Below are 20,613 nucleotides of genomic sequence, written 5' to 3'. Positions count from 1 at the left end.
TTCTTAATGATAATTTAAATCAAACCTATTTTAAAAATATATACAACTTTTCATACACACACAATATTTCACAAATTTATTGTAAGCACAATGTGATTAACATGTCTTTTTTATTTTTTACTTTTAAATATAACATTTTTTTTTATGTTATAAGAAAAATATATGTATATCTCATAAAATAATTCAATAATTCTTCATTTTTTTATTTATTTCTGTTTTATAATTCTATACCTCCATTTATAGGGTATTGCATAATACAGTGTATAAATATTTTAGGTACCTTTTTTTATTTTTTAATTATTGTAAATAATAGTGAAAATCATAAATTAAAAAAGATATACATTTAAATTTGTTTGTAAAATCTAACTATATATAATGAATGTTGCTCGTAAAATTATCATAAGCATAAATTTAAATGTTATATTTTTTTTTTTATTGACGTATACATTTCAAAGTGTTATCAATAAAAATTAAGAAAACTGTATAATATTTTATCAAAATGTCATTGTTAAAGGTTTTATATTATGTATTAATATAAAATGATATAAATAACTATCATTTATAAATACATTCGAAGTCTATATATATTAACTATGTAATTAAGACTTATTATATAGGCTATGATCCATTAATAAATCATTCTACAAATAATCAATAAAATTTACACTATTTTTGTATTTACACATTAAAATAAGTATAAAATAATTGTGTACGTTTGATAATATGATCATTAGTAAAAAACATAAACAATCATATATCCTAAATTCTCTTAATATGTTTAATTAAGGTTTATAAATATTAATCTTACATAGAGATAAACAGTACTTTTGTTTTATGTCTAATCGTGTATAATATTATTTTGCTTAATTTTCAAATTATTTTTTTGTCTTTTTTTTTATTGTAACTATGACCATAAATCGCATATTTATAAACCATGACGACCTATTAATCGAAAAAAAGGAAAAAAAAAAAAATTCTATAAATAAATCCGAAGAGGAAGGAGGTTATATATCTAATGAATCATATAATAGCTCGGATTTTGTGTTTAATTTTAAGAATAATATTACAGATTGTTTTGAAGAAAAAAACAAAGGATTATTTAAACTTTCTTTTGATAAGAAATGCTATGAATCGGACAACATTAATGACAATATAATAGATGATATGCATAACAAAACATATTCTAAAAATTATAAGGATAAAGACATAGATAAACCTGATTTTGTAAAAGATGAAAAAAAGCAGTTATCTGGAGAAAAGGACGAAATAATAAATAACTTAAAAAGTCATATAATTTATGTGACAAAAAAATTTGAAAAAAAGTTAAATAGTCTAGAAAATATTCAAAAGGATAACTTCCAATTAGAGCAAATATATAAAAATAAATATTACTTGGATATGAAAAAAGAAAAAACGAAAATGGTACAAATTAGGTTTGAAAATGATGAACTCCTTAAGAAAGTTCATTATTATGATGAGTTGTTTCAAAAATTAAAAAAAAAAATTCGATGCATTTTTAGGGATATTTATACTCTTATTGGATGCTTCGAAATTAGTGAAAATATGAACTTTATGTTGAAAAACATGAAAGATATTTCATTACTCATAGAATCTATGAAACATATAAAATTTGAACAAAATGAATATGATAGAGATAAAAAGGCCAAGTTACTAATTAATAATTTTGATGATATAAAAGATAAATACAAAGAAAAGGAAGAGAATCATTCTATAAAACAATCGTGCCGATCAGTAAATACATCTAATAAAAACAAGAATTATAATTTGCATTGTGGAACTCAAAAAAAAGACAAAAAACAAAATTATTGTGCTAATAAGGACATGTACCTACGAAATGATTCATTTTTAAGATATGAAAGTCCACAAAGTAAAAATATAAATATAGTTGACTCTGTAAATTATAAGAAACCAATTAAAGATAAATATAGTATAAAAAGAAAAGGTAACAACACAAACTTGAAAAGTGGACATATCAATAATGGTATAAATCCAAAAAGAAAAGATAAAATAACAAATTTTACAATACAACTTAAAAATCTTCCCCCTGAAAATTCTGACAACATATTGAATTTGTTGAGGAAAACAAGAAAGTTTAATTATTTATTAAGAAATTCGTTTAAACATGGAATAGAAAAGGACATATCTTAAAGGATACATGAGATGTTTAAATAATACTATATAAATATGATGAACTACACAGAACTTAAAATGAAAGTAATTAAATAGTAGAAATATTATATAATATAAAAAATGTTGAATATAAAATAGTGTATTCATTAGGGTAGGTCAATAGGATTCTATCCATATTACAAAAAAGGAATATTTTATTAAGCGAAAAATCAGAATAACATCATATAAATCATTATACTTGAGGTTCTATATTGTTTAACCAGATGCATATTTTTTAATTAGCAATGTCCTATGAAATGTATTTGTCATGATTGAATAAATTAAAAAAAATATTATATGCTTACATTTTTGAAAATAAATATTTCATAATTGAGATGTATATCATTCTTATTTATTTTATACATTTTAATTATTAACAAAAAACGTATTTTTATAAAATATGAATATTAAACCATTATAAATTTAAATATTAATGTATTAAAAAAGCAATATAAGTATAAATGTGTATTTTTGTTTCCATTTTCCAAGCTTATATTGATTTTTTTTTGATTTATTAGCATTTGATAAAAAATATAAGTAATATTAATAAAAGTGTATATGTATTGCCTACACAATGCTTATGGCTTATGTTAATAAAAATTTCCACAAAATGTTAAGTTAAAAACACAATATACATTTATAAAACAGGATTGATTAAAAGTGTATCACAGTACAAAACATTTATGACATAGTACTGGTGTGGTCATTGTCTTAAATTTATAACAGTATTATATAGAAAATAAAATATACTTATACGTTTTTGTTATGAGATTATATTTCTTTGAATCATAAAAACGAATTTTAATGTCTTATTTTATTATAATAAAAAATATTTAATTGTGTGACAAAACAGCGATTTGTTTAGAGGTTATATCAATATATAACAGTGAACTGGTTATTTTTGTTAAAATGAAAAGATACATACTAAAGCAGTATATATTATCATATAGATATAACTAATACATGGTTTGATGTTATAAATAATTATTTTCAATAACATTTTATGATTATATATAATATGGTGATTATAATAATAAAGGTTTCTAAATTACACTATTAAGTATCCAAATTTATGTTTCTACTTCTACATCAAATATTACTTTTTATATAGAAAAATGATAATGTGTAACGGGGAATGCAAAACTAAAGAAACTAATATATTATTGAAAGAATATGATAAAGTATATAGTACAAAAAATAATATGCAAAAGTTTTTATTAGGGATTAGTATGCAATTTTATTAATCAAAGTAGTTTATTATATTCCTTTATCGGTTTCAAGTTAAAAATGTGTGTTCGTAATAATTATATGAAAATAAATTACATGTATATAATTAAAAGACAATATTTAATTATAACATGGATTCAGTATAGCTCTATATAAATATATTTAATCATTATATTTATTTAATAATATCAAACTACTAATAAGTCAAGAACTATATTCATGAATTCAAAAATAATATATACATTCACAATATTTCCTTCTTAATAAAAATAATATTTATCATTAATTAATGCTTATTTATTTATTTATTTATTTATTTATTTATTTATTTATTTATTTATTTATTTATTTATTTATTTATTTATTTATTTATTTATTTATTTATTTATTTATTACTTTTAAATATTTTTAGAATAATATAAATATAAAATAATTAATAAATATAAAATATAATTTATGCAAGTAAATATATAATAAATAACAAACTTTAAATTAATTAAAATATTAATTAATGCATTTAAATAAAATAAATATAATAATTAAATATTAAAAATAAATTAATTATATAATATTATTATAATAATTATGTTTTATAAATAAATTAAAATAATTTATATTTTATATAACAATATTAAATAAATAATTAAATTTAATTTTTCATAATATATTAATGTCTATATAATATAAAATGTAAATATTAAATATTTTTTAATTGTATAAATTAATAATTAATAAAATAAATATATATTATTTTAATAAACATATAATTATTAATATTATAAATAAATAATTTAATATATCTCCATAATAAATTATTATTACTTATATATTTAATTAACATAATTCAAAATATTTTTTAATATTTAATAAGAAAATAATAAAATAATATTAAATTATATCAGAAATATATAGTTTTAATTATTTTATTAAATAATTATAGTAATATCTTAATATTTAATTAATTATTAAATTATAATTTATTATATTAATAATATTTATAAAGAATTTATATAATATATTTTATTTATTATTAATTAACGCTTATTTATTTAATATATTATATTATTAATATATTTTATTTATGTTAATTAAATATTTAAATTATAATATCTAATAATATTAATTAATTATTTATATATATTTATTATTAATTATTATATTATTTTATTATATTCAAATTATTAATTAATTATTATAAATATGATTTTATTTAATATACTTTATTTATTGTTAATTAATATTTAAATTATTATATATTAAATTTTATAAATAAGTTATATTTTTAGTATATATTTATTTTACATTTTTAATTTAATTTTATTATTTTATATTGGAATAAAAATAAATAATAATTTAATAAAATAAATAAATAAATAAATAAATAAATAAATAAATAAACATGTGAATTATAATTATTTATATTTTTAATATTATATATTTATTTTATATTTTCCATTTTATTTAATTATATTATGAAAAAATATAATAAATACATATTTATATTAAACATTGACAAAATATATAATTTTATATAATGAATTTGTACTTGATAAATTATATGGCATATTTTTTATAACCATTCCTATACAATTCATATATAAGAATTATTGTAATTAGACATTACATATAAGTTTTATTAAGATTTTATCAATTTATTTTTGAATAATATATTTAACCTTTATTTTTGAATGTTTTTAGAGATATTGTAATATCATGTTTTTAACCTTAAGGTTATTCATTATTTTCATGTCTATTAAACGACATAAACATATTATGTAACACTTCTATAATATGTATTAATAAACATTGATGATTTGTTTAATGAAGTTAATTGTTATATATAATTCATGTTATTCTTTATATAATCTAATCCATTTTGTTTAAAAATATCTATTCCTATTAAGAATTTACATATAAAAAAAATATAACCTCTCTCCATTTAGGAATTGCTTTAAGATTGCATTTAAAAAAAAATTTATACTGCGTAGTGTTTAAAACCTTATATTTTGTAATATTTCAAATAATTACAAAACATATATAAATATTATGTAATTTATATATGAGTAAATAGCTATAGAATTTTTATGAACTACACATTCTTATCTAATGGTATAAACCAACACCATATAACCCTTTTTCAATGTGTATTTGATGAATCAAAAAACTTTATAAATTATGTTTATACAACAAAATAATATCATAAATCTATATAGTAAAGTGTAATTAATAAAAAATGATATCATTATGATTTCTTAATCATAGTTTATATGTTCTAAGCAAATACTAAAACGATTTATAAAAAAATATTAACTCACCATTGAAAATCACGTTTTTTCATATCGTATTAATATAAAAATAATACTTTATATACACATAATTTATTAAATGTAAAAAATTGTGATATTTCAAAAAATTAAAATGAGCATTATGCATTATAACAAATTGACAATATGTTATACACATATAAACTTCTTATATTTTATTTAACATTAAACCTTTTTTTGAATGGTACGGTAAAAAAATATGATATATTCTACAAACTTTAATTATAATTATACTTTCTTTGCTTTTGAAAACATATTTGTAATTTTATGATTTATTTATGTCTTGTTTGTTTTGAAGAAAGCATATTTATATATAATAAAAGAATGTTATATTGTCTAACCTTTCTTATATTATACAATAGTACTGTGCAATACATATTAAAGTTCAATAACTTATATTTTTTTCATGAAATTTGTTTCAATTCATTAGCGTTGCAATAAATTGAGAGAAATTGTATTATATAAACTAAGAACTTGAAAACAAATTTAGAGTAAATTGTCTTATTATAAAAAGATATATAAAAGTTATATTTTATATTTAAAAACAATAAAAAAAATTTTCATAACTAAAAAACATAAATCTTTTAAAACTCAAATTATAAATTGTTATATTTATGTATGAAAAATACATGATTTTCATAATAAAAAATACTTTTTCCTATATAAATATTAAAACCAATACAATATAAACAAGAAACTTAATAAAATAATATAAAAAGGGCGTGTATATGTAAAACAAAAATAATATAGATTTAAAAAAAACATAACAGGAAAGTTTTAAATGCTTAATTCTTTTAATTTTTCTTCCCTTTTTTTCTTTTCATAACAAAAACAGTGCAATTGCTTCCAGTTTGTACCTACATATAAAAATATAAATATGCATAATGATTATGTGCATAGTTTTGAATCATATAACATGCATATGTATAGCCATTAAGATATTACAAATGTAAACTTAAAATACATAAAGATACTTACATCTTTTACTAAAAAATCAGAATTTTGTATAGTTAAACTTTTATATGAATGTTTTTGGTTGTGCTTATTTGTAAAAAATATAGGATGATGATGTTTAAAGAAGTCAATATAATTATTATAACCTAATATTTTTATAGAATGATCATCATATATCAAAAAAATATTATTTTGGTTAATAGATATATTTTTTATATTTTTGGGATTATTTAAATTTATTTTAACAAATGGTGATAATCCATATGCTATATGCTGAAAATAATTCGGAAAATAATATTTCAAGTCTCCAGCTATATAAATATTATTGTGTATATCAACTAAGCATGTTACAATATTACTACAAACAATTTTTTTTATTATTATAAATTTATTTGTGAAATTATTTTGATCCCTTGTATTTTCTTCACTTCCGTTATTACTTTCTCGAGTTGCAAATATGTTAAATTTATTTTTAAAAGATGTAAGGGGATTGTTGTGTATATAGGTAACATCATTATTATGATTAATGTGAACATTGTTTTGGTGTACGTAATAAAGATAATAATTATACTTGTACATGCATAAAAAATTATTAAAATTGTAATTGAAAAAGTTATTACTAATCCGAGTGAACGTATATATACTATCATTTATATTATTTAAACACAGGTTATTATTTGTGTCTCTGCCACAAACATAGATGCACATATAATGTGCTAATATTTCTTCTATCATGCGGTATAAACATGACGTATCAGAGCAGGAATAAGTGGAATCCATAACTTTAAATTCATCAAATGATTTATCTCCCCAACCTATAATCGCTCCCGTGTAATTTTTAATGTCAAATATATCATTTCTATAAATATTATCACATGTTTCACTTAATGAAGCAGAATGTTCTGGCAAATTTGCATTAATTTTTGATTTCAATTTTTCACTTTCCAAATGTTTGTAATTTTCTATACAAGTAATATTTTTCATTATATATTGATAATATTTATCATAAATACTTTTCTTAAAGCATGTTATCACAGTGTTTGCTTCACCGCAAGATATATTTGATACCATTAAAATCGTGTTCAAGAAAATTATCATATATTTCTTTTTTATAAAAAGAAATAAAAAAATTATTAATTTGATATTAATACACACGGTTTCTTCCTTTTCAATGTATTCATAAATTTGTGGATCAATCATTTCATCTTCTTTCATTAATTTGATGAATTTATTTGGATCAGATGCATTAAGTATATCACCACCTTTTTCATGATTTAAAGATTCATTTTTTGTTTCATCAATTAACTTGCGACTTGAATCCTTATGCTTATAATTTTCATTTGATGAATACAAATTACTACCACTCTTATATTTTTTTTTATTTGATTTTATATCATAATAATCTTGAACATTCGTATAATTGTTATCGTAAAAATTGTAATCATAAAATTTCATTCCATAAATATATGGATTTATGTTACTATTGTTAGGAATATTTGTATAAATATTTATATCATTTCTAAAAAGATTCATATAAATATTTACAATTTCTGCCTTTATAAATGTTTCTAAGTAATCATATAGTCTAATATAATTAGGTTTTTTTACATTCGTATTTTCCATATCTACATTTGTTTCCAATTTTTTTTTCATGGTCTTATCAATATTATTATTACTATCGTAATTTTCAAAATCTTTGAAATTACGATTTGAGTCTATTAATTTTTGAAGATTGTTTTTATTCTTAATAACATCCTTGTTAGAAAGTTTGCTATTTGAATTTCTTTCCACTTTTTTCACCCTATAAGACAAATTAAATAAGCATATTTGAATTGGAAAAAGAACTAAATTATTGTTATGTTTTGCTCTTTTTATATTATTCATTGAATTTAAATTGGAAGATAAATATATTTTATTGTTGTTGAGAAACACTTCATTATTTGTTAAGCTAAAAACGTTATGTATCGGATTATCAACATTAGAACTCAATGTTTTTTTTTTAAGTGAAATATTTTTGGTAAACGAATTTTTAAAATATTTATTTTTGTCTGTTACACTAGAATTATCAGACGAACTTGAAAATGATGATATTGTATCTTTTTGTATTTTATTTATTTTATTAGTCCTTCTGTCGTTAAAATTTTGTTTACAATTATCATTTGTTTCACTATCTAAAATATCACATTTATCAAAACAATCAAAATAAATATTTTCAAAAGGAATAGATGTTTGACCTAATTTTTGCTCCCCCCACATAAATATAGATCCATTAGAATATGCACAAACATGATTGTCACCACAAAAAACCGAACTAATAGGGACATAAATTTTATGCACACTTATAATGACATTTTTAACTTCTAGGTTCTTAAAATTAAACATATGGTTTGAAGAATAAAGATTGTTTGTTTTTAAAGTAAAAAAATCATCGTCTTTATATTTATTAGGGTTTGCAAAATTATTTGAATTCATGGACTTTTCTTCAGATTCACTAAATTTTTCATTAGGTGCTTTTAAATTATTCATTGAATCTTTATTTTTATTATAGATATATTTTTTTATTGTTTCTAGAATTAGAGAATTATATAAGATATTATCAGAACATTTGTTATTAACTTCCCCATGATTTTTAATTTTTACTTCTGTTTTGTAATTGGTATGTATTTGCAACTTTTCAAAATCATATAAAAAGAAATGACCAGGATTAATTAATGTTGGAGCATATCTATTAATATTATCACCAGTACCTAAACATCCATATTTATTATTTCCCCATGAATAAACATGTCCAAAATTATTAATGGATATAACAAAATCGGAACCATTGTAAATGTCAACAAATTTTATTCTCGTTTTTATATCGTGTATAAAATTATAAATAAATTTATTATTATTAATATTATTGTCTATTGTAACTTTTTTATATTTGCCTTTTTTTAATAATGAATTTCTATTAGAACTTTCTTTAATATTTTTCTTGTATTCATTATGCTTACTATTATAATTTGAAGTATCTATGCTTTCGCTTGTTTTAGATTTTAATTTACTATTTATTCGTTGTTTGTAATTTTGGATGGAAATTTTATTAAAATGCTTTTTCATGAATTTTATGGAATATTTTTGATCAGGTAAAACATATGCTAAATATTGGTTTGCATATGATGAAGAGTACAATATTGTGTTATATATATTAAAATCTTCTATTGAAACTTTTTTTAAAATATCATTTTTTTTTTTTACAAAAAATGATTTATCTTTATTATTGTTTAATAAAAGATTTATGTTGATATTTTTATTTATTTCATCTAAATTATCAACTTTAACATATGTAGAATCACTATTTCCACTATCAAAGGAAGAACATATATCACTATCACATGAACTTAAATTATTATATGCATCATATAAAGATGCACAATAAGTACAATAGTTATATTTACTGTTTTTATATTTTGTATTTTCATAATAGGCCGTTAATTCGTCACAATAACATTTTGGATTTGCATAAACCATTGTTTCACACATCATTGAAGCATCTTCTAATAATAAATCATCACTGTCGCCTGATGAACTATTATAATCAAGTAAATTATTTTTTTGTTTTTTAATTTTTTTTAATTTTAAATTTGTGAAAAATTTGTCAAACGGAACCTTTTCTATAATATTATTTTTTAATGAATTCTCATTTTTTTTGTGTGCTATTTTATTTTCATTTTTTAATTTCATATTTTTATCTTTAATGCATAACTTATTTTTTGTTTCAATAAGGCTATTTTTCCCACAAATATATAAATTGTGTTTATTATCAATTATTGAAATCATATTTCCATTCACACATACTTTTTTTATTTCCATTGGTAAGAACTGCAAACTATTTGTAAACCAAAAATCGGTTCCTTTTTTAATGCTTGTCTTATTTTCTTCATATCCCATTTCACCAATAGTTGGTGATAACTTTAAGTGGGATGGTTTTCCAATAGCAAGTGCCCCATTTTCATTATTTCCAAAAGTGTATGCATAATAATTTTCGCATAACTTGGTTTTAAAACTTTTCAATATAACTTTATTGTAATAATTATTATAATCAGATATTATTTTATTATATGTATAATATTTAAAGTTAAAACATGCAAATTTACAATTATTTATTTTTCTATTCATTTTGTTTATATAAATTATGTTATATAATAATATATTACATATATCTTTTTTATCAACACTTCCATACAATATTTTATTGTATTCATATTTTACATTATCATTTTTTACAGAATTATTCAAATTTGTAAATGTAGATATACTTTTTTTTTGCCCCTTTTGTCTATTTTGCTTTTCATTATCTTCTTTTTGTTCTTTACACATATTTACATCTTCCTCACGTTGATATTTAATTTGGTTTATTTGTTTTGGGTCTATGCTTTTCGTTTCTTTATCCACTTTTTTATTATAATATGTTATGTTTTTTTCAAAATTGTCTATATTTTCTATTGATGGGACTGATTTATTAATCTCACCCTTAATATATAATTTAGGAATATTTACATGTTCACAGTTTGGATATAGTGCTATGAAATTGTTATTGATATTTATAAGCATGTTTTTATCCTTTATTCTATTATTTATACTAATTTCTTTTGTGGTATATTTATCATCATTTTTTTTTTTTTTAATTGTATTGATATCTACATATTTTTTAAAATTATTATCTTTTGCTTTATCATTATTATTACACGCTTTGTCGAATATATGATTTGCTTTTTCGTCTAAATATTTCTTCAAATTTTTTTTCAAATTTATAAAAAAGTAATTTAAAGGTACTAAGTATATATTATTGTTAAATTTTATATAATTCCTTTTAATTGTACGAATGATTTCTAAATACATCCATATTTCATATTTTTGTTTCATCCATATATTGTTAATATATTTTTTTTCATCAGTATTTTTTTTTTTAATTTTCTTTTCCTTATTGCTTTCGAGTTTTTCATAATTATTATTGTCACCTACATTTTGTGTTGCACTGATGTTTATATCGTTTTCTTTTCCCCTGTCATTTTTATAGCTATTATTATCGCTACTATTATGATTCATATCTTCACGTTTAGTATTATCATAGACCGTGCTGTTATTATCAGCGGAGTAATTTTCACATGGAAATACCTTTTTAATTATATCTTCACTAAATATTTCTGTTCCATTTTTATGGACATCTTCAAAAAAATTGATAAGATTTAATTTGGATAATATTGTTAATACATATAAAATATATGTAACATATATTAGAAATGGATGTGTATTTATAGAGTTTATAGGATTTCCAAAAAAAAATACTATAAGGGCAAAAACTTTCTTGAAATTTTTGATAGCACTATTTACATTTAATAAAATTAATGATATATAACCTTTTATGAAGAAATAATAAATAAATATATAAAAATTATTTTTCATCGATAATATAATGTTTTTAAAAGATGTTAAAGAAGCTAATATAATTTTTATATTATAAATAATCGTTGATTTAAGCATAACATTTTTATCTTTATGTTTATCTTTCAATTTAAAAAAAGGAATGATTCTTAAAATAAGTTTAAAGAAAAATTCGATTATATAAATATTGTAATCATTATCTAATAAAACAATTTTAATAGTTTGTTTGTAGTTATTTGGTGTAAGCTTTTCACTTTTATCAATTATATCTTCTTTTAAGTTTTTATTATTCTCTATTTCTAAATATCTTTCACTTCCTGATTGTGTTTCAATTTCACATTCAGTATGAATTTTATTTTCGCTTTCAAATTCTATTTCATTCCCTGTGTCACAAAAATTGAAGTATTCATGAATACTGTCTTTATTATTATAACTATTTATTCCATATTTATCGTTTTTATTTTTTAAAATTTCAAAATAATTTCGAGGTGAAAAATATTGTTCATTTTCTACAAACAAATCGTTTAATTTTGATTTGTTTAAAATATCATTATTTTTATCAAATTGTAGCATATTGTATTTTTGTTTCATAAAATCATGTTTATATAATTTTGAAAATTTGTCCTTATTATTTATATCATATATTCTATATTTATCTGTAGTAACAAATATAAAAAAAAATATATTTATTAAATATATTTTAAGATCATAGGTTAGCACTTTAAAGTGCTTTTTTTTAAATATTGGTAAAATATCTAATAAATTGGCATAATATGTTTCTAATATTTCTAACAAAACATTAAATACAATTTTGTCTACAAAATTACACTCATTTGCAAACAAAAAATGTGCATTTAAACTAAACTCACTACAATACTTCATTAGTGTGTTATTCATTTTAAAATATTCACTCGCTTTTGCAGATATATTTACCACATTATTTAAAACGTTATTATTTGTCAGTTCATTTGGTATAATATTTTCTGAACTAGACATATTATTATTTAAAGCATTATCTTCATTCCAACACATTGATATAAAGTTAACAAAGTGTAAATAAATTAACTGAAAAATATCATCGTTGTTATTAATTAATTGAAGAGCATGTATATTTATGTTTGTAAAATAACTTATTATATTATTGTGGACATTTTTTAAATCATAAAATTCTAATTTATTTGAATTTGAATTAAAATTCATTTTAATAATATAATATATAATATTCCAATATTTATTTTTTCCACTTTCACTCTGAAAATATCTGTATATTGCATTTTTTACCATTTTTTTATTTTTGAACATATTTGAATAATTGTTTGGAATATTATAACAATATTTTTCATTAATCCATTTCATATTTTCCTTTTTATTAATTTTAAAATTTCTTTCATTATAATAACTTTCTTCAAATCTATTATCATCTACTATGTCATTTAGTTCGTAATTCTCTCTACAAATTATATTTATTTTTTTGTTGAATGAAAAAAAGTTTTTTAATAACCTTATTGGTATATAATGATGTTTCCAAAAAACATAAAATGGTAATTTTGTTTCACATATATAATTTAAGCATATAGCTAAAATCGTTTTATATTTTTTAACCTTGTTTATAATTTTATATAAATTTAAATACTGAACATTTAAAGGAATATATTGTAAAACATAACTAAGGGAAAAAAATATATTAAAATATATCGATTTCTGAATATTTAAATACATATGATCATCATTTAAATTTCTTCTATTATTATTGTCTGTAAATAATAATAAGCAAATTGTACTAAATACTATTTCATAGTTAAAGTTGAAATTAGACACAAAAAATTGGATGATATGCTTACAAATAGAAGATATCAGTATACAAGCTGAAAATATTACTATCCTTTTTATATAAAATTTTTTCTTATTACAATAATTATAATTAACGTTTTTTAAAAAATCAAAATTATATACTTCATTTGGATTGTTATTATTAAATAATTTAACTAATTGAGCATGGGCACAATATTTATTGTATACATTTATATAATTATCATATAATGTCCAAAAATACATGTCAATGCTCATATTATATTTCTTTAATAATTGTAAAACATTTAATATGCTCAAAAAATTATTTAATTTCATTTCATTCACTAATTCTATAACTAAATTATTTAACAATAAATAAAAATAATTTATAAATAAATCATTACATGTTTCATACAAATTTTGGATATAAAATGTTCTGAATGTTACAATTTTATCGTCTTTAATCACATCACCATTATTGATATCACTACTACCGCCTTTTATTTTAGAGTTGTCATTAACATTTGTCTTTTCACTAAACTTATTTCTTCGTGATTCCAAAAATTTGAGAATTTTTACATATTTAAGTAAATTTTCTGAATATATATATATATCATTAAAATATGGCATAATAATGTATTTATTATACCTAAATAGTTCTTTATTTGAAGCGCTATATGTTTCATCACTATGATATGTATATATATGAAAATAATAATTAAACATAAAAACAACATTATTCCCATTTGAGTATATATCATCAGAAAAATTGTTTTTTTTATCTATTTTAAAATAAAATGTGTCGTCTTTATTTAAATATAATTTTTTTAAGGTTACATTTAAATTTGTATTTTCAATAAAGTTAACAAAACTTTTGGTATGAATAAAATATGGTGAGGAAAAAGAATTTCGAATATCAATAATAATTTGTTTTTTTTTCCATTTATAGTACCGAGCTGAATTATTATTTTTTTGTATTACTTCTTTATACAATGGTATATATTTTACATATACATTTTTGTCTATTTTGTAAATATCTAATATTTTGATCAAATTGTTAATATGCAAAAAATTGTTCGTACTCGGAAGGATGAAATTTACTTTTGTATTTTCTTCATTATTAATACTCATATTAAAACATCTTTTAAAATTAAAAAAATTTGAACAGTTAAGAAAATGGAAAAAAAAGAGATTAAAGATTAAATAAAAATTTTTGCACACTGGTATAAACAAAAAGCAAACCCCCTTAAACTTGTTAACAAATATATATGGACACAAATAATAATAACTGTTATTTTCTCTTATATAATCTATGTATTCTACAATACATTCATATAATTTTATATCAATTATTTTTATATATATATTTTTGTATTTATATCCAATATCAAAAAATTTCTCATTATTTATTTGGTTCAAATAACAGTTAAAGTTATTAGAATGTTCATCATTATTATTACTATGAACATTATTTGTATAATTATCTGAATTTAAAGTGGACGATACATTAATTATTATTGACTTTTTATCTACATTATTATCTTCTTCTGTACTCATGTATTTATCATTGTATTTTGAATAATGCTTTAAAGACACACATAAACCATTGTTTGATCTAATTTGATTATCTGAATTTTTTACGTTATGTTTTTTTTTAAAAAAAACATTTTTAATAAATAACTTTTTTTTTTTTTTTTTCTTATAAAAATTGTAATTTAATTTATTTATTTTTGTGTTAAAATAATCATAAAAACTTGTCATAAATTCATTGCATTTTTCCTCAAAGTAATATTGTGCTTTTTTTATTTTGTTGTATATTTTTATTAAGTTAACTAACATAAATAAAACTATCTTAATAAAATAATTCTTATCAAAATAAATTGAACAAATATATTTATCAATTGGAAATTTTATGTTACCACTAGCTGGTGTAATACATAAATTTTCTATAATAATGTCATCATTGCATAAAATTAAATTTAGAAAAAAATTATTTTCAAACTTGGTATTACTTACATTTAATAATCTATTAGGAATATATATATAATATAATCTATTGTAATTTAAATGTAAAAATAATAAATCAATCATATATTTTAATTTATCACTTTTATCCAATGTAATTTTATAATTAACTTTGTCTATGTTATTTCTGTCTGATTGTTCACTGTTTACATATGTACTAAAAATTAGTTTTTTTCTTTTTTCGATTTTACATATTTTAAACAAATTAAAGGTTATTTCAATATCTGCATTATTTACAAAATAAGATATATTATCAATTGATTTATGTTGAATAAATATTTTTAAAGTATTAATAGCATCTTTGTTATTGTTTATTTTATTTTCATCATTTTCTATATCTTTTAATTCATTATTTAAATGATATTCCTTATTATTATTATTGCTGTTATTGCTTTGTTTTTCTTCATTATCTAACCCATTTTGTTCATTAATTACTTTTTCTTTTTTTTCATTTTTTAACACACTTTTATTTTTTTTTATATTATTATAGCTTTCTTCTTTTTGTTCATTTTTAAGTGATTCAACTCTTTTCATAAATGTTAAACATTTATTTTCACCACTATTTTTATTATCAATTTTATGGCTGTTTTTTTTTATTATATTGTACATTTTATTTATAAATAGATCGACATCAGCATCATTGGATGCTCTGTTATATTTTTTGAATATATTTTTTGCGATTATATCATCTTTAAAATTTGCTTCAATTTCTCTTAAAATATTATTGTGAACTTTGTTATTAATACACTTTTTATTCTTATAATATCCATTATTTTCTTTTTTTAAATTTATATTATCATAGTCGTCTATATTTTTTTCTATGCATATTTTAGTATTTTTTTTTTTTTTTTGTTCATATATTTTATCATTCCCATAATCTGCATTATTAATTTTTCCATGTTTTTGTACTTGTTTATATTTTGGAGGTTTGGTCTTAATTATTTCTTCGTCTTTATTACTAAATTTTTTATATTTTGAAATAAGTTGTTCCATTTCAAAAGAAACAAATGTGTCATATACATATATAAAAAATGGCTCTCTTATTTTATTTTTTTCTTTATTATGAAAAAAAAATTTTGTGTTAACATTTTTTATATTATTATCACCATTTTCTTCATTTATATAATTTAGGGGCACATTTTCCTGGTTTTTAACATAATTTATTTTTATTTGATCTGAATACTCATTTTCGTTTTTAAATTCGTTATCTACATCTTTCACTTTTATAAATTTTTCTTTATTTTCTTTTTCTACAAAATTTTCATTCATAGTCATTGTAGTAGTGCCATGTTTTTTTTTTTTTTTTTTTTTAATTTTATCATACAAATTTTCACAACAATTTACAGGAAAAATGTAACACATTTCTTTGTTTCTCATCGTTTGCAAAGCACTTATTATATCTCCACTATTATTTTTAACATTTTGCAACAATTGATTATCAGTTTTGTTATCAATTTCTTTTTTTACATAAACGTGACTACCGTCTTTTTGTTTTTGAATAGTATACAATTCAATATTACTTTCTATATGTTTATCAAAAGTTTGCATATTTTCTACATTTAAATTATATAAATTTATTTTGAATAATCCTATGTTATTTAAATTGAAATCAACATAATACATGCTATTAATAATATCATCATTTATTGAATTATTTCCATCGCTGTTTTTGTAATTTTTATTTCGTAGAAATTTATCCCACAATTTTTTTAATATTCTTTTTCGCTTTTTTTTTTTCCTAATAATATTTTCGCTTCCAAACATATCATTACTATTAACTTTTGAAATTAATTTGGGATTATAATGATTACCATTTCTTTTTATATTATTTGTATTAGAACTTATATAATTTATATTACCAAAAAGAATAAAGCAAAATACTATCATATTATCATTTATCAAATAATTACTGTTTCCAATATTTATAATGTTTTTTAGAAATTTATTTTGACATATAAAATGTGAATTTATTAAGCTATCATTGATTCCAACATTTTGAATTGATTTTAAAGAACAATGATATATATTTTTTTCTTTTTTTTTAATTTCATAAGAACAAAATTTATTTGATTTATTACAAGAAATTCTACATAAATCTAAAAATTCACTAATACATTTAGAAAAACATAAATTTTCTTGATTTAAATTAATATTATGATTAAATAATATATCTTCTTCAATTTTGTTATCAAAACATAGACATAAAGAAATAAACAAATAAGTCATATACACATTTCCATGCTCTAATGTGTATTTTATTTTATCTTTATTTAAACATTTGTTTTTTGACCGTTCATTTTTTATTTGCTCTTTTATTTCACTTTTTATTATTTTTTTTGTATCATCATTTATAGCAAACATATTACAATGTTTATTTAAGAAATATAAAACAATAAATATATTGTATAAAATACATTTTATTTTATAATTATTACTCAAAATATATAAACATATTTCATTTGACATTTTAAACCTATCAAATACAATTGGTTGTTGTATATTATTTGTAGATATATTTTCAATTTTTTTAAAATTGCTTCTTATTGATTTAATCATTTTCCTTCTTTCCACAGACATAATATTCATTGTACCTTTCTTTGAATTTAATAATTCAAATGATTTATCATTATTTTTTACTAATTCATTATTATTTAATATTTTATTTTCAAAATTGTTGTTTATTTCATAGGATTTATTGTATATTCCATATTTTTCAAAATATACATGTAAACATATATTTTCTAAAATATACTTTATTCTTATAAAATTATATATTTTTTGTATTATATTAATTTGCTCTGGAAATTTTGAAAATTTTGAATTTTCATGAAGAAACCAATTATAATAATTAGTATAATTAAAATCGTTAATATTATTATAATAATCATTGTTCATTTTTTTATATAACTTTAATAGAAAATTAAAAATGTCTATATCCTTATCTTCACCTAAATTCACTAATGCGCTTTTTACTTTTTTTCTATGAGTGCTATTAATGATATAATATAAATATTCATCTTTATTTTCTGATTTTTTCCGTAAAACTACAAAATTGGTAATGAAAAAGAAATATATATAAAGTTTCTTTATCAGTTATTATATATATGTGTGTATACACAAATACAAACACGAATACATTATTTACAGTTATATATTTTTTCTTAATAAACAATAATTAATATAAGCATATTTATATTTCAATTAATACCACCATATACACTCATAGAACAAACAAATGATGTTGCAAAACATTTACTATTTCATAATATTATTCATGTATTCTTTTGCTTACATTCATATACAACAAACGCCTTCTGGACAAGGCTAAGTTTATCCCCCTTAACAAAATTGCATATTAAATTTTCATAATATTCATTTTTATTAGTTTTATATACATCAGAATGAGAAGAATATAACACACAGTTTCCCATTCTATCTTTAATATGTTATAACATTATAATTTTTATAGGTTAAAAATGTTGTGTAAACTTTAATTATTTTATGTATATATATACATGCACGTTTTTTGTTTTATTAATGTTATAGTTATTTCTGTAGTTATTTTTGTTCCTATTTTTTATGTCATTATTTTGTATAACTTATATTTCACTGGTGTTCACATCATAGTTAATTTATTTTCTTTATATTGTGTTATTCGTTTTTTTAAAGGTATTTAAAAGGTCCACATGTTGGAAAATATCGGAAAAGCAATAAAACAAGGTGTAATACGTATATTACACATATAGTAATTAATAATAAAATATATGTTTATTATTTTTCATATAAAAAACAAGAAAATATCCAATAAATACAAAAACAACGTAAATATAAAAATTATTTAAGAGAGAAATTACACAAATACGGTAAAAGAAACAACATACGTTATCCCTATTTATTAGGCATATATAATCTTCATTTATATAATTTCATATATACATTTAATATATATTATATATACATTTGTATGTGTTTCATTTCGCTATTATAATTTATTCTCTATAATAACATAGTACTTATAATATAGTTAATTCTATTAATTAAATATTTATATATATGTATAAAAATATACCATATAAATATATAGGAATAAATGAAATTTATACTATTTACATGTATTTTTAACCAAGCAAATATGTTAAAAAACAAGAAAAATATAAAATGATTTAAAAATTCACAAAAATGTGATTAGGATTGTATAGTATATAATATTATGCATATAATGACATATAATATATAAACGAATTATATATATATTGCACAATTCCCTGTGAGTGCGTATATACTCTTTACATCCGTTCAATGTTGTTATAAGTTTAAAAAAAATGACTTTTTTTTTGGAATATAAAAATTTAATAACATTTATTAACAATGTACATAAAAGTTTATGACTATAGCCGTGTTAAAAAATTGACAATTATTATATATTTCTAAATTATATGTTATTATAATTGTTTCAAATTATTTATATTATGCATATTTTTATAGCATAATGAAACAATAAAAATTGAAAGTTTTAAGTTTGTTTTTTACTACAAAAAAATAATAAAATAGCAGTACTCACTATTTTAAATATAAACTGTGTCATTTGTATGAAAATTATATTCACAATAATATATGTTTCCATAAATATAGCATGTGTTTAATAGAAATTATACAAATGCCACACAAGTTAATT

General features: G+C 18.9%; 2 protein-coding genes across 2 annotated transcripts; one reads left to right on the top strand and one right to left on the bottom strand.

Annotated features, from left to right (window-relative positions):
• Positions 1–906: 906 nt before the first annotated feature.
• On the top strand, positions 907–2,169 carry PBANKA_0831600 (conserved Plasmodium protein, unknown function; the record flags this gene model as incomplete). The annotated part of the gene is made up of 1 exon (XM_034564499.1): positions 907–2,169. The coding sequence occupies one exon, from the start codon at positions 907–909 to the stop codon at positions 2,167–2,169; it is 1,263 nt and encodes a 420-aa protein (XP_034421290.1).
• A 4,366-nt stretch (positions 2,170–6,535) lies between these two features.
• Positions 6,536–19,369, bottom strand: PBANKA_0831500 (conserved Plasmodium protein, unknown function; the record flags this gene model as incomplete). The annotated part of the gene is made up of 3 exons (XM_034564498.1): positions 6,536–6,598; positions 6,720–18,982; positions 19,231–19,369. The coding sequence occupies 3 exons, from the start codon at positions 19,367–19,369 to the stop codon at positions 6,536–6,538; spliced, it is 12,465 nt and encodes a 4,154-aa protein (XP_034421289.1).
• Between the last annotated feature and the right edge of the window lie 1,244 nt (positions 19,370–20,613).

This window comes from Plasmodium berghei (genome assembly GCF_900002375.2).
Source record: "Plasmodium berghei ANKA genome assembly, chromosome: 8".
Classification (NCBI taxonomy): Eukaryota; Apicomplexa; class Aconoidasida; order Haemosporida; family Plasmodiidae; genus Plasmodium; species Plasmodium berghei.
Note: the sequence above shows the minus strand (reverse complement) of the source record. Positions and strands in the feature narration are given on the sequence as shown.